This window comes from Sardina pilchardus, chromosome 24, assembly GCF_963854185.1.
Source record: "Sardina pilchardus chromosome 24, fSarPil1.1, whole genome shotgun sequence".
Taxonomy (NCBI): Eukaryota; Metazoa; Chordata; class Actinopteri; order Clupeiformes; family Clupeidae; genus Sardina; species Sardina pilchardus.
The window spans coordinates 26,379,675-26,394,032 of record NC_085017.1 but is presented as its reverse complement, the minus strand read 5'-3'; the positions used below and the strand labels follow the sequence as shown (position 1 = coordinate 26,394,032).

The following is a 14,358-nucleotide window of genomic DNA, read 5'->3' as shown; positions in this document are numbered from 1 at the left end:
ACTCACGTGGCAGCACGACAACCACAGAAGAGATCAAACTCACACTGCCAGGCAAATCTCTTGTAGCCAAAACCATTTACATACAATTCTGCTTCACACAACACACTGTATATATATACAAAGATTGTATATATACCATATACATACACAGAGAGATGTGCGTATGTATGCATATGCACAATATATACAGTATCTGTGTGCATTCAGCGCATACATGTGTGTAGGGTAGTGCTCCAGATATCACTATGATTTATGGATTCTGCACCATGCAGACAGTTTTGAACATTCTAACACAAGATTCCATTCCGCAACAATTAAACGTTCTAAAATTCTATGTAGAATTCAATGAACCCAGACATTCTTTAGAATGTTCATTTTCCAACACTCCAAACACACCGGTGTGACGGTACACTCTTAAGGGTTAAGAGTATTTGTACTTTCTTATCTTCACTAGTTATCTGTGTATCTCCATTTAGTTACTCCCTTCAGTATTGTTCAGTGCATTCCTGAATGTGTGTCCTCATTGGTACCTCATGTCTTTCCATTATTGTTGATGCATTTTCTTACACTCGTGTCTGCTGCATGGGTTTCTAAAGTAGGGTTCAGACCAAAGATTCCCGACGAGACGAGACAAGACGAGCCACGACGTTCTAAAACCTTGCAACTGCGACTCAACACGTTGAATGCTCTGCGACGGCTTGCAACTACAGTACGTGCAACTTTTAATTTACACCGCTGCGACTCGGTCTCGTCGCGTTGGGAATCTTTGGTGTGAATTGGGCTTAAGCCGTAGCCCCTCAGAATCATCTATTTCCATACTCTGCATTTAATTGACCTAACAGAACATTACATTGGTATGCTGTGGCTCTGTCCACATTATTTCATTTTCCAGTAACCTCTAAAAAAAAAACGTATAACCCCACTTACAAAGAGAAGGGTGGTTTCAGGGGACAAAACGTGGTGCCTTTTTGAATGTGTGCTCCAAAAATCAGTCTTTTGAAGCTGTTGATCCTCTCCAGCTCACATGTGTGTTGCCCTACCTTGCCTTAGCAGTGTGGTGTTTGAGAAATATATGCCCCCTCCCAAAATAAAACTACCCATAATATTCAACACAAATACTGAAGCCCTGCTAGTGGTCCACATTACACAGCTGAATTGGCGACCAATGCTTATGAATTTATCTGATACAACCATGAGCCCTATACTAACATTTATTGTTCTCTTTTTAAATGTTTTTATCTGTGTGATTTGTATCGTATTATATTATCTTATTGACTTTGTAGTGTTAAACCTTGCTATGGTAGGTCAGTTTTGTTGACAGATGTTGCTATCAGTGTCATTATGTTACAATTTGTTTTAAAAACATTGGGATTTGATGTACAACTAGACAATGTTAATTTACTTTAATGCATGTAATTAACCGGTAGATGAAAGGAGAAAGAGAGTCTGTGTTTAAAACTGTATCACCATATGCATAGTTTTAGTCTCAACGCGATTTTAATGAGCATTTAACTCAAGTGCAGTGATGAAGAAATCCGACTAGAAAGAGACAACAACCATAGAATGAATGACTTACTCACCATTCTAGGTGTTTTTTCTTCATACCCAAAAACAGATTTCAAGACGGAAACAGCAGGTAGATTAATGTAGCTTTCACTCAGCACCTCTCACACATCAGAAGACAAGAGTTTTTCTATTTACTGTGATACTGTCAAACTTTCCAGGTCTGAGTAGCAGAAAAAAAAACACTATATTTAATGATACAAAATGCAGCTCATACAGTAGTGTTGTGCAGCACAAAGATTTCATGACGCATCAAGACTGGTTCATTGCACGACAATCTGTTCTTTCTGTCTGTGATCTCTGGTAGGAAGTTTTCCTTTTTAACCGCAACATTAGTGTTTGCCTCAGTTGTGGGTTCGGCATCTCAGTGGCTATCTCAGATGAAAAGTGCAATCAGCTGTGTGTTACATGCTACATGATGGGATGTACTTAAAGGGATATATTTGTATTGGAGTACATTATAAATGTATTTATGACATTCACTAATAGTTACAGTATGTATCTGATATGCATTTTATACACGGTTGAAAAACCTTCAAAAGTGGGTAGAGCCAATGAAATAGGCAAATTAATCTCATGTAAAATCTTAAGGGCAAATGCTGTAAACCACTGTGAAGTTGTGACGCTATATAGATGTTGCCATCCAATTTTAATGAGGAAAATATGGAACACGTTAGGGACAGTTTATTTAATCTTAAATCGTAAACAGTATTTGTGTATAACGATGCACTACTTAAGTGTGGCTCTGACAGTAAGGATGTTTATTTTTTCAGTGTGCTTGTGTGTGCGTGTCTCAGTGTGGTTAAACTCCTTTGGTTTCCAGATGTAGTTGAGCAAAACAATGACAAGTGGTTGCTGAAATGAAACTGATGAGTTTGGTGCATGTGTGTGTTCACTCTGTGTTGTTGCCATGTGGCAATAGTTAAAAGTTTCAAGTTTCAAAAATTCAGATTTCAACTTTAACATCAGCCTGCAACTGGTCTTTGGGCACAGTGATATTGTGTGAATTTCCACATGAAATAATTATATTCTTCAAACTAATAGAATCTCTGATGCCAGTGATCAGAGCCACCTACTTAGGCAGAACATGCATAACTGTGAAGGAGAACATGCTCCATTAACGCTAGACATTGTAAATACTATAATACTGAGTACAGAACCTAATGAGCAGAAGTATTTTATTTAATCTTGTTCCAGTAGTATCTGATGCTGACAGTGTTTATGACTGTTGCATACAAAACATTGAGTGTTCTCCTGGTTAATATGCAAAAAAAGCATTTGAGTGAGAAGCAAACAAAAAAGAGAGAAAAAAATGTAAATGTAGCAGCTATAGGTATTGACTTGTGATATCACATTAAAACTGAAAAGTGACAACTTATATTCAACTTACAGACCTTTTGGAAGCCAATAGAGTGGACAAATCCAGTAGATAAACATAGCTAAAACATAGTTGAAATGTTCGTATATATATAGGATATAGATGTGGATATTTTAGCCAAATATGAAATAGGAACTAGACAGGCTAATCAGAACTGAATATAAGAATATATCTGCCTCAAATCACACTTAACATGCCAGCTATCCAAAATGTGAGTATTGTGGTAACACTTCACATTACTTACTTTACTAATATTAGTAAGTGCATTAATTAACACAAGCAAACTGTTAACCTCGTTGTAAAGAGACCATATTTGATGCTAAATGCAGAATTTCATCGTTGTTTCTGCTAACGAATGCATTACAATTTACTTCCTGGAACTCTCCTGGATCATCTAGAGTTGACAGGGACAAACCATCTTGGCCGAATTTCTTTCTTTTTTTTTTGTATTGCTATGGTTAATGCTTTATTCATGTTAACTACTGCATTTAGTTAATGTTAGTCGAGGGGTTCTTAATGTAAGGTGTTACAGTATTGTAACCTGCCCAGTGATCTATAGATGTAGATTAAATACTTCAGAGAATAATACATAGCATGTTTTACTGTGTTGCCTAAACTCCTGTCAGGTATTTTTGTATCAAAGTTTGTCCAGAGTATTTATTGTAGGAGTTTACTTTTAAAAGAACCATGCCATGTCAAGTTTAAATTAATCTTTTACATGTTCCCTTCAGTTTCTATCCAGTTTATGGAAGACTGACTCGCTCGCACCCTCGGGTGCTGTCTAGAGCGACTGAGGTACATGGGAATGCTCTCTTGTAGTTGTCTCAGATCTTGTCAAACCAAAAAAGATTTTTCGCCCCGGCATCTCTCTAATGTCTCTCCAGCTGGTTTGTCATGCAACATTACTTTTCTTAAGCAGGCAAAAAGCACATTCAATGTCTGCCTTTTAAAACAAGGTCCTTCACAGAAACCCAAGTCCTTGGACCTTAAACTGTCTTAATCAGAAATGAAAACTTAAAGTGGACAAAATAAAAATGTAGTGGCAACCTATGCCAGAGCATTACAGCATATTTCACCAGTCTAGGGTATATTTCCTCTGTTCAGTCAACTGTTACTATCATGTTACCACATCACCATTAAAGAGACGTGAAGATTCACTTTTGCCCACATTGCATTCTAAATTTACAAGGTGTCTGATCTCTGGTTGATACAATGACTCTGTTTCCAACCCCTTGTATGTCCTGCCTTCGCCATAATTTTCAGTGAATAAAGAAATTCTTTTGTGGCTTGTTCAGTGTCTGGGTATGTCCTAGTCTTCTACTCTTGTTTCTGTCACTTCACATAGTGTCAGAAAAGAACCACATGTCAGATGTTTAGTCAAATCATTTCTAACAATGTACAAGTAGTCAAATAAATAAAACAGACTGAGTTGATTGTAATTCAAGCTGGAATATTTTTGTTTCACTTTCTTTTTTGTTTTGTTTTTTTTTGTTTGTTTTGTTTTGTATTGTTACAGTGTTGTAGATTTATACAAAATGAAAAGTCCAACTCGTTTCTGATGATTAATTTCTTCTCTTCTCTGTTGTATTTCTCCAAGACAATTGACTGCTAAGGGGAGGACTAAGTAAGGAAAATAGAATCCCCTCTGCTTTACTGAGGCAATAGGAGTCAACTGCACAGAGCCCCTACTCCCGAGGCCTTGGGCTTCTCATGCAAAAGAAGAAGCCAAGGTCCCAAAATAGGCTCATCTAAAGGGCCTGTGACAGTTTATCTGTAGGCGAGAAACAAACTAGGGTTTGGGTAAAACAGTGTTTAGCGTGTTATGTGACATGCTCATTGGTCGCAACAATAAATTATGTTATTTGCAAATCTACATTTGTTAACCAGTGCATTGGTTTAATGTTTTTTTTTTTTTATGGACGTAATGGCGACAATATATAAAAATCCTTTTTACAACACAAGATAATGACATTTCTATAATGGAAAGCTTCAGTGCAGACCACTATAATCTGGTTTAGATGTGTGAAAAAACTTTTTATTAACAGCTAGGATGAGATTAACCCACTTTATTGTGTAAGTAGTGGTCAGTAAAATGGGTCTCTAGATACAGTGATTCACTCAGTCAGCACAGTGAAAATGATGCTGAATCATTTTGATGCGCCCATTTTTTGGCTGTCCAAAAATGTAACATTTGACAACCAGAAGGCTATAACAATTACAACTCATGATTCATACATTTTATATTGCTTGAGTTATTTTAAGTTCCATTAAACCGTTTTTAAACCCAGAGACTGCAGCACCTTCTGAAAACCTTTTTGACATGGCATACTGCAGTACAACAGACCAAATGTCTTTTGAGTGCATGTGTACTAGCAAGCTTGAGTCTGTTGTGATTGTGAACAACATAATAAACCATGTAGCAGTAGTATCATACGGTATGAACAACACAGTTACACAGTTACTAAAGTTTATTGTAATTTATTCATCCCACTATCAGAGCTCGCAGCGATCTGAAGAGTTGCGTGATGCCAACTCTCTTTCCTCATCAAGGGTCAGAGGATCTGAGAAACCGTCACCTGTAAAAGAAAACATACTTGGAATCAAACCGTTCGGTACATACATACATACAGTACAAACCACACGCATACTACGCACAGAAATGTATGGATTTTAAAAGAGGATACTACAGTCTACAACAGTGCACTTTGTTCATTCTCAAGCTGCATCGACATATTGATTAGAGGTAGGATGTGGTCCTGAGTCTTCACTAGCTGCATAGCAGGGCACAATTAATATCGTTCCCCTACTCGTTTCTTCTCCTCTTCTCCTCTTCCCCTCCTCTACCTCTCCGCTTCTCTGTTCTGTTATCTGGCCAGGCTGTCCTGTCTCATTCTCTTCTCCTCTGTAGTAGAGCCATTAATGTTATGAAATCATCATCATCATCATCATCATCATCTAAAGTACCACAACCAAAACCCATACAATACATCTCCGTATGGCATCCACAATCTCTCCTAATCTGATTCTGTTTTTGTTGAACCACACCAAGTGTACGACACTGTACAAAGTGAATGAGTGGTGATGGGTGCTGTTTACCTGGTGAAGTAAAAAAAAAGTCAATATTTTTAATATCTTCATACATCTGCCCCTCAGTCCCTCCTCTCTGCCTTGCTCCTTAACCTACTGGTGTGCTTCACTTGTCATCTGTCAAACTGCCAACATTTTAATACACTGTTAGACAGCTATGATTTAAACATGTACAGCCCAAAGCACTGTACACTGCTTTGCAGATGGTCAGTTGTACATACTGTAAACCCTGAAATGGTACAGTATTCTAATGTAGATATTAACAGAGAGCTCTATGTACAACTGGAAATGAATGCATCCAGCTCACTGGGTTCCTCCAGAACTGTCTTTTGTTCAAATCTCTTCTGCCCTCTTTGTCCATACTGTATGTCCTACATTGTTAATCTTTTTATTTTACGCATCTCCAACGCAACATTGGCCTAAGGGATTCAATCTTGATTTTTGTGAAGCACCTTGAGCAAATTGTCCCTGTTTATAGCAGTAGGCTATATAAAAGAACTCTGAAATTTAAATGAGAAGGCATGGTGAGATGACATGAGGGATTGCTTGCTTTGAAACACAGATAGATGCTGTAACAAACAATACAATGTATGTCTCTCAGATGATATCAAAGACATTTGCATTAGCACAAAAGCAGTAGGAACTAAAAGAAATAAAAGGTGTCTAGGGGAATGAAGAATTGCTTTGAACATCACAGGAATAGATAGATAACCAAAGATGGCTCATATTTATATCTTACCACTGAGAAGGGATAAGAGGTAGAGAGAAAAGAAGGAATGAGGAAATAATGGCTGTGAGGGGAAATAATAAACTATTCAAACTGTGTACAGTAGGAGCACCTTCTCCACAGCATATCAACACCATCTACATAGACTAACGTATGTTTGTACATGGTAGGCAATCAACCACCCTGCTGCCTCCTCACAGTCAATGTACTGGCCTCTAGAGAGCCTGCAGGCTCTCTGTAACACAGTATAGTGACTAGCTTCGGTTGATAACATACAGTAGATGCTAGTTTCACTGATAAAGGAAAGGCTGTTCATACGTGTAGAGGGGTTGTAGCTGCAAATGTGAATTCTTCTGGGGAGCACGGTAGCCATAGGAGTCAAATCCACCAATGAAATCAACTGGGAAGGAAAGAGGACAATTCAGATGCTGTGCTTCGATGTAACAAATGGCAAAAGACAACAACACCACTCAATCAGCTCATCAATGGACGCTCACCATTGTCTTCGTCCTCCAGGAATACTTTGCTCACGTAACAGGCGTACACAAAGCCAAAGAGCTGGATGTGACAGATGGGGAGAGAAAGGAAATGAGCAGTTCAGTCAATCTGATAGACAAAAACAACACAATAGGCATTGGTTTGGGTTTCCCAGATTCGTTAAGAAGCTCTTAAGTGCTAAAAACTTCTTAGGAGCATTGTTAGAACGTTCTGATAACGCTCCTAAGAAGTTCTTAGCACTTAAGAGCTTCTTAACTGGCCCCAGTCGTGGCGCGACTGGCTGGGGCACCTGCACCGCACGCCGGCGACCCGGGTTCGATTCCCGCCCCGTGGTCCTTTCCGGATCCCACCCTACTCTCTCTCCCACTCGTTTCCTGTCACCCTACACTGTCCTATCTCATTAAAGGCATAAAAGCCCAAAAAAATATCTTGAAAAAAAAAAAAAAAAAAAGAGCTTCTTAACGAATCTGGGAAACCCGGCCATTAGCAGTTGCGGGACTGTGCACTCACAGCGAGGAAGACCTGCAGGGCAGCACTGACCACCTCTATGTACTGATAATCTAAGAGGCAGCCACTGATGGTTATCACATGGTGATCCTGAGGAGCCAATGGAGAGTCGGGAACAGCTGTTACCAGGCACCCAGGGCCGTGCTCCATCCACCAGGAGCGATGCAAGGAGGTGTTGAATGTCATCAGGAAGTCCTTATCCTGAAAACAACAAAGTGACAAACTCTCTGAGAGGAAGTACTGTAGTCAACGAAACTGTTGAATTCTCTAGGAGGTGAACTGTATGATGGGTATGTCAGCACTGTCTTCTAAATTGAATTACTGGTGCTGACCCTTCCAATAATTACGCTTACTTGTCCACCATTATGGATTCCTTGAGCTTCTTTCAAACTCTGAATCTGAAGGTACAGTATATGACCAAAATACCTCAGCGAAGGCATCCAAAAGCTCAGCAGCTCAGACTTCCCCCACTGGACACCTTAACTTACATACGACTACGCCCATCGCAAATACACTCACCTGTGAGAGATGTCCCACTTCCAGGTAAAAACAGATGATGAAGGAGTTCCAGCCAACCCAGATAACCAACCAGACTGCATACTGACAGGGTAGCACAAGGAGAAGGAAAGAGACAAGATGGAGGAAAGGGAAGAGTAAGCTAAATGTGTGATTCCCAATCAATACATTAAAATGTGTGGGCATTTCATTGCAAACACACACCGATCGGAATAACGTAACGTTAGAATAATCCTACTTTTGATCTTATTTGAGCAACAAAATTCTGAGCAAGGCTATTAACGTTGTAATCCTCCATCAGACACATCTAAATCCTTATTTCTATGCACATCAAACACTTGCGTAGTCGATAATCCGGCCTCTTGCTTCGCTGGCTCAGCTTCTGAGGGGCAAGGGGTTGAGACTACCCTAAGAAGCTTTGCCACCCCTAGATGGCACTGCCCACTATGTATCTAGTACACCAGGGTCTCTTGATTCTCTGGTAAACTAAGATGGCTCTGTGCACTGGGCCTCTTTTACACAAAGCTGTCTGTAACACTCGGCTAATCTCAGCTGAAGCACTCACACTGTCGGGGCTAATGAGCAGAGCGGGAGGACTAACGCTGATGATTCCAATGGCACAGTCCAAACACTAATCAATTCCTCATGGGGGAGAGTCTTTAGATGGAAACCGATTCAATGAACCCTCTCTTTGTGTAATTCTTGTTGAAGACAAAGCTCATAGAGAGTATGTTGCAGGGTTGAGCAGTATGAGTGAACAATACAATAACACCTCAGAGGCAGCACTGTGAACCAGGTACCATCATTACCCCAGGAGAACCCTGCACATCCACACAATGCTCAGGTGAAGTAAGGGAACAGGGGCGTCTTTCTTCTCGTCCATTTACCTTGCATCTAATTCATCAATTCACTTCACCGAGTCAAGATTTGTGTATGTATGGCTAAAGTTTGAATTATGGTCATGGGTATTATGAAGACTTGCTATTATTATTGTCATTATTGTTATTATCTTGATTGAGCATTTCATTTGACTTTACTTTATATTCATTTGAATGCTAATGTAATATTTATTGTTATTGTCGTGAGGCGCTTTGGACAAACATGTCTGTTAAGAAACATATACATGAACAGAAACAACACCTCACACTAACAGTAGTTGGTAGTCATTAAGCTAACAATAGTCCACTTGTTAAAATGGTGAAACATGTTTGCCAACAGATTCTCGGCATAGGCTCTGTTGCCTCCAGGCCTCTTTAGGAAGTTCCTGATTACATTCTGATCAGGTTCTTCTACTTCATTATCTGTGCTGTCATAGTGTAAATTGTTTTGCTCGTGGGTGTGCGCAGTGATTGGACTGAGCAACATATTCGCCATATGTCTGCTGCTTACAACAGGTTGTCAGAAGTCTGCAGGTTGGGGTGGATGAACAATGAATGCCTGTTTTGTTCACCATTTATAGGCTAAATATATGGCAGCCTGACTACAAAATTAAGAATAAATTGATTACATGATGCTAAAATCTGACATGTGAATGTGAACCCAAGTAACTGTATGTGTGTATGTGTGTGTGTGTGTGTGTGTGCGTGCGTGCGCAACATGAGTATCTCACCAGTATGATGTAACGTGAGCGGAACTGGACAGTGCCAAACACTCCCAGTATGACAGCCATGATGTGCAGGAAGTTAGCCAGGATAGGGGCCCACTGGTAGCCAAGGAAATCTATGACCTGTCTCTGTAGTGCAGCCACCTACACACAGACGGACCACACAATTAAATGTCACACTGTACACAGCCTTTGCATTGGTGCAGCTGTTTCCATGGAAACTGCTGCCAGTCAGAGCCTAGTGGCCTGTGTAAAAGCAGATGAATTCTAAAAAGAGCACTATTGTTAAATTCTCACATCTAATGTTGGGCCTACGCCATACCTTACTACTGATGACATGGTCTACAATTAAAAACCATATGATATATACGAGGTAAAAGATAACAGAATCGCAGGGCACTCTTTAAGTATCATACTTGCAAGAATGCCTTTGCTGCTGCATACACTTACCAGCTGCAAGCTGCATATCACAATAAGGGTACACCTCCCGTCGCACCAAGCCATGATCGTGCGCGCTTAAACCCGAATTTCGGGCCGTTGGTGCTTCGAGCCTGCGGTCTACCCTAAGGTCCAAGATGTTCCGGTTCTGTTTATCAGCGAGCTACCGGACCCAGCTCACGGCTTCTTTGTGACTTTATCATACTGCCCAATGGGTCTTTTCCGTTCAGGTTTTCTTCCGAAAAGTCCTCCAGAGCCGCGGTTTCTGCGACGTCCTACCACAACGTGAAACACCGGAGCAGCCACGCCTTCATTTGGAGTGAGAATGAGCATGGCAAGGTAGCACAAGGTGCAAAAAAAGAGAAACGGACAGAAGAATGGTGTACGATGAAGAGAGGGAGAAATGAACATCACATCATACAGGGTCGAAATCGATGTCCCTCGACCAAAACAGCCAAGATGAGAACATAGGCTACAAGACCTAACTACCTTACTGGTCTAACTCACCGGTGTGTCGATTTTGTCTCAAGCAGTAAGGCAGACGAATTCCCTGTTTTAGTTTCACTGTCGATGAAAACAAGAGGCGTCAGACAACCAGCCAACCTCCGTCTACAGACACATCGAAGGAGTATACCTCCGTCTGAGAGCCCACGGCTCATGCGCGCTACCGACAGCGCGGGGTAGATAACACAAGGAACATCTCACATTAATCAAACAAGCCGCGTAAAAGATCTACAGAACAGGTCAAAATAAGGCCACTTTAGGGACAAAGGAGCACCATTTCTTAATCTCCCAAGTCCTTACCAACATACAAGTGTCAAAGGCGGGTGGAAACACGCCTACTTTATACTCTATACATTGTAGCCTACACAACGAAATCGATGAGATGCATGGGCTACATGCACAAAGCAACATTTTCCAAAGGTCTCCTCCATTGCACAACCCATAGGCGCACACACACACACACACACACACACGCACGCGCGCACACACACACACACACACACACACACACACACACACACACAATGATCAATAGGCCAATAGGCTAGAGACTACAGTATACTATGGCAGATACTCATGCACTGATGAGTGGTGTATAGCCTAAACTGTATGTAAACTAGGTTGAGTGACAACACGCACAGGATGCCAGGAGAATGGTGTTCATCGTTCATCTTTGTGCCACATACTGTAATATTACTCAAAAGTTGATTTGATAGGACATTGAGAACCACTTTTTGATATCTTATAACATACCTTCCAAATGCAAATTAAACCATATTAAGTAAGATAATTAACATTTGACATAAAAAGGAAGTGACAATCATTAAACAATAATTAAACCATTATTGGGGTAGAATATTGTAGCGTTTTGTAATAAAGAGCGGGAATGATTTCTTCAGAGTGCTTTAATTAAATCTCCATGACACTGAACATACACATAGGGACAGACCCGGCCCTAATGCCCCAGGACTGTACCTCTGTATAAGGCTGTGCTAGAAGCACACACCAGTAATAAGCACTCTAGTGACTACAGAACACAGCCACAACATTCAAGATAATGCATTACCGTAAACAACATTGTAGTACTCAACAGTTATCAACATTAACATTCACATATGCTTCGCACAGCATTGTGGGAACTCATAACTAGTGACTGCCTATGCTGGCACGCTACAATATACAGGCCTATTGTTGTATATATTATAGCCCAAATTTTGTAATAAAATCCTCAAATTCATGATTTTAGGCCTGTTTAATTTGACTAGGGATCAGGGCTGCAACAATAAATTGATTAATCGATTAGTTGTTGACTATTAGATTCATTCGGTTTGTGTCATTGTCGGTGATTCAGTATTCAGTTTGTGTCATTTTTTAAGAATATGCATACAAACAAACCTTTGATTCTTAAACTTGAATATTTTCAGCTTTAACAATGATCAAAATGTTTTCAACATTTTCTGGCATTTTATTGGATTGCCCCTTTAGCAGGCACTTCACACTGGGTTGGGCAAAACGGATTAACCACATTCAAATGTATGAAGTTGTTAGCCGGTTTACTTCATCACCTTCATCTTGCACAGGGTCACAAAACAGCATTACCCTGCTGGAGACACAGATGTTTTGAAGTATAAAAGGGATCAGGGGGACCAACGTGACCTCTATTAGGCTTTCCCTGAGCTGAAGGAAATTATTTTCAGTAACATCCACTGCAGAAGACAACGAGTTGAAAGGGGAGATCAAATTGTGTGCTATCTGCATAGGAATATTTAAAGGAGAATGCTTTTTTGTTTTTAATATGGATCTCTGTTTCTTAAGGTCACCCAGTACTGTCAGTGCAATTTTTTTTCTTCAAAAATCGGTTTTACCTATCTTGAGTTACTGCAGCCAGCTGCTAAGGTACTGTAGCCAGACAGCCACAGCGCTACACTCTGGGGGCATGAACATGGGGTCTCACGGACATGCTCCCAGAGTGTAGTGCTGTAGCTGCCTAACTGCTTTAGCTGCTGGCTGCAGCAACTCGAGCCAGGTAAAACCAATTGTTTTCTTTTTTCCAGTGACCTCAAGAAATTGAGATCTATATGAAAAATCACCAGCTTTCTCTTTTGATACTGTGGAAAAATGGAGAGGACCGAGGATGGTGCCTTGAGGAACTCCATCATTAGCAGGAGCTTCTGACCCATTCTAACAAAATCTCCAAAAATCTTAGCATAATGCATGAATGTCATATCTCATAAAATATTCATCATCACCAAGCATGCCACAATTTCCAACTCTTATATCAAATCTCTCTGGCTTTATCCTGTATTTCTCTCAGGTTTCTGTCAGTGTCATGTGATAGAACATAGGGCAAGTTATTTTGGCGAAACCTTGATGCGGATTTGCAGTGTTCTCTATATTGGTCACTTGCAGCCCATTGAACCAGTACATGTGCCTAAAACTCAGGTTCCATGATGACGTCTTTGGCAGGTAAGTATGGTAAGTATGTCCAAAAAAGTGGAACCATGGTGCAGATCTGAGTTAACAATATATCAGATTGACAATGTGTCTTTGCTTTGGAGTCACACCCAACAAATCTGCATCCAGTTTATCCATGAGGGCAGAAAGATGTATTCACATGTTGACTCAAATGTACAAAAAAGCCTCCTGAATCAGGACCTATTACATGTCTATTATCAATGCCTATTTATTATAAAAGATTGAATAGATAGATAGTATATTAATACTGGCACGTTCCCAATATCATTTGAAGGTTTGTGAAGAGATGATACAATGTGGATGGAGTAACAAAGTGAAACATTAACATACAGTTCCATAGTGCAAGCTGAACATCTGCAAAGAATAATTTAATATAGAAGCATAATGTTATTGTCATGATATGTACGAAGTCTCACGTAGACCATGTAGATGCATCAATGTTTTCTTTGTAGGGGTTCAGCCCTTTTTGTTGTGCATCGTACCACTAGGTGGTGCTATGAACAAAATATTGTGAGCTACTTTAAGCCATGTTGTCAGAACGATTGATGTTACTATGCCTCTATATTACTGTGATGTTGGTGAACTGATTGATGGGACTAATTGGATTGTTAATCGAACTGCGGGATTAATGGGACTGATGGGATTGTTAATTGGCTGGGCCAGGTGCGGCTGATTGGGACTAACAGAGAGAGCTGACAAAAGGTAGCGTGAGAGAGGAGACGGGGGATCACCTGGCGGCTGCGGTTCGACACTCTTGGGTGCGGGAGGGTGTCGTTCGCAGTCATTTAGGATTGCCGGCGACGAAGATAGTAGTCCAGCTGGTTAGTCGTTCCTGTGGCAGGAGGGGAGGTTTGTTGCCTCCTGTAAACAGTTAGGGCCGGGGCCTTAGAGGAGTGTGGAGCCGCTTCTAGTCTGCGCCGTCTGGTGTTTCATGTGGGGTGAGCTAACGATAATAACTTTCTCCACGTTTGCGCTGCTCAGCCTGATTTGTCAGCGCCACGAACTCAGACCCCAGGGGGGGTTGTCGCCGGTCGGCGAGTTAAGTAACATTTTAGTCTGTGT

At 40.7% G+C, this 14,358-nt stretch overlaps 1 protein-coding gene across 2 annotated transcripts; it reads right to left on the bottom strand.

Moving 5' to 3' along the window:
• Positions 1-5,281: 5,281 nt before the first annotated feature.
• Positions 5,282-11,239, bottom strand: nkain1 (sodium/potassium transporting ATPase interacting 1). Of its 2 annotated transcripts, XM_062529491.1 has the most exons (9): positions 11,122-11,239; positions 10,825-10,881; positions 10,330-10,625; positions 9,886-10,023; positions 8,280-8,360; positions 7,764-7,961; positions 7,253-7,313; positions 7,074-7,155; positions 5,282-5,517 (listed from the first exon to the last, which is right to left on the bottom strand). In XM_062529491.1, exons 3-9 carry the CDS (start codon positions 10,381-10,383, stop codon positions 5,514-5,516), a joined length of 618 nt encoding a protein of 205 aa, XP_062385475.1. In that variant the 5' UTR covers positions 10,384-10,625; positions 10,825-10,881; positions 11,122-11,239; the 3' UTR covers positions 5,282-5,513. The 2 variants fall into 2 exon arrangements, with proteins under 2 accessions (XP_062385475.1, XP_062385476.1); XM_062529492.1 differs by lacking the exon at positions 11,122-11,239 and having other exon boundaries at positions 10,825-10,943.
• Positions 11,240-14,358: the final 3,119 nt, after the last annotated feature.

What these genes read in the sequence shown, in the direction of transcription:
- nkain1 (XM_062529491.1), bottom strand. Translation starts at nt 10,383, where the DNA reads ATGGCTTGGTGCGACGGGAGGTGTACCCTTATTGTGATATGCAGCTTG. An exon ending in TGATATGCAGCTTGCAGCTG is followed by an intron (nt 10,024 to 10,329) that starts GTAAGTGTATGC and finishes GTCTGTGTGTAG; the next exon opens with GTGGCTGCACTACAGAGACA. An exon ending in CCCTGCAGGTCTTCCTCGCT is followed by an intron (nt 7,314 to 7,763) that starts GTGAGTGCACAG and finishes TGTCACATCCAG; the next exon opens with CTCTTTGGCTTTGTGTACGC.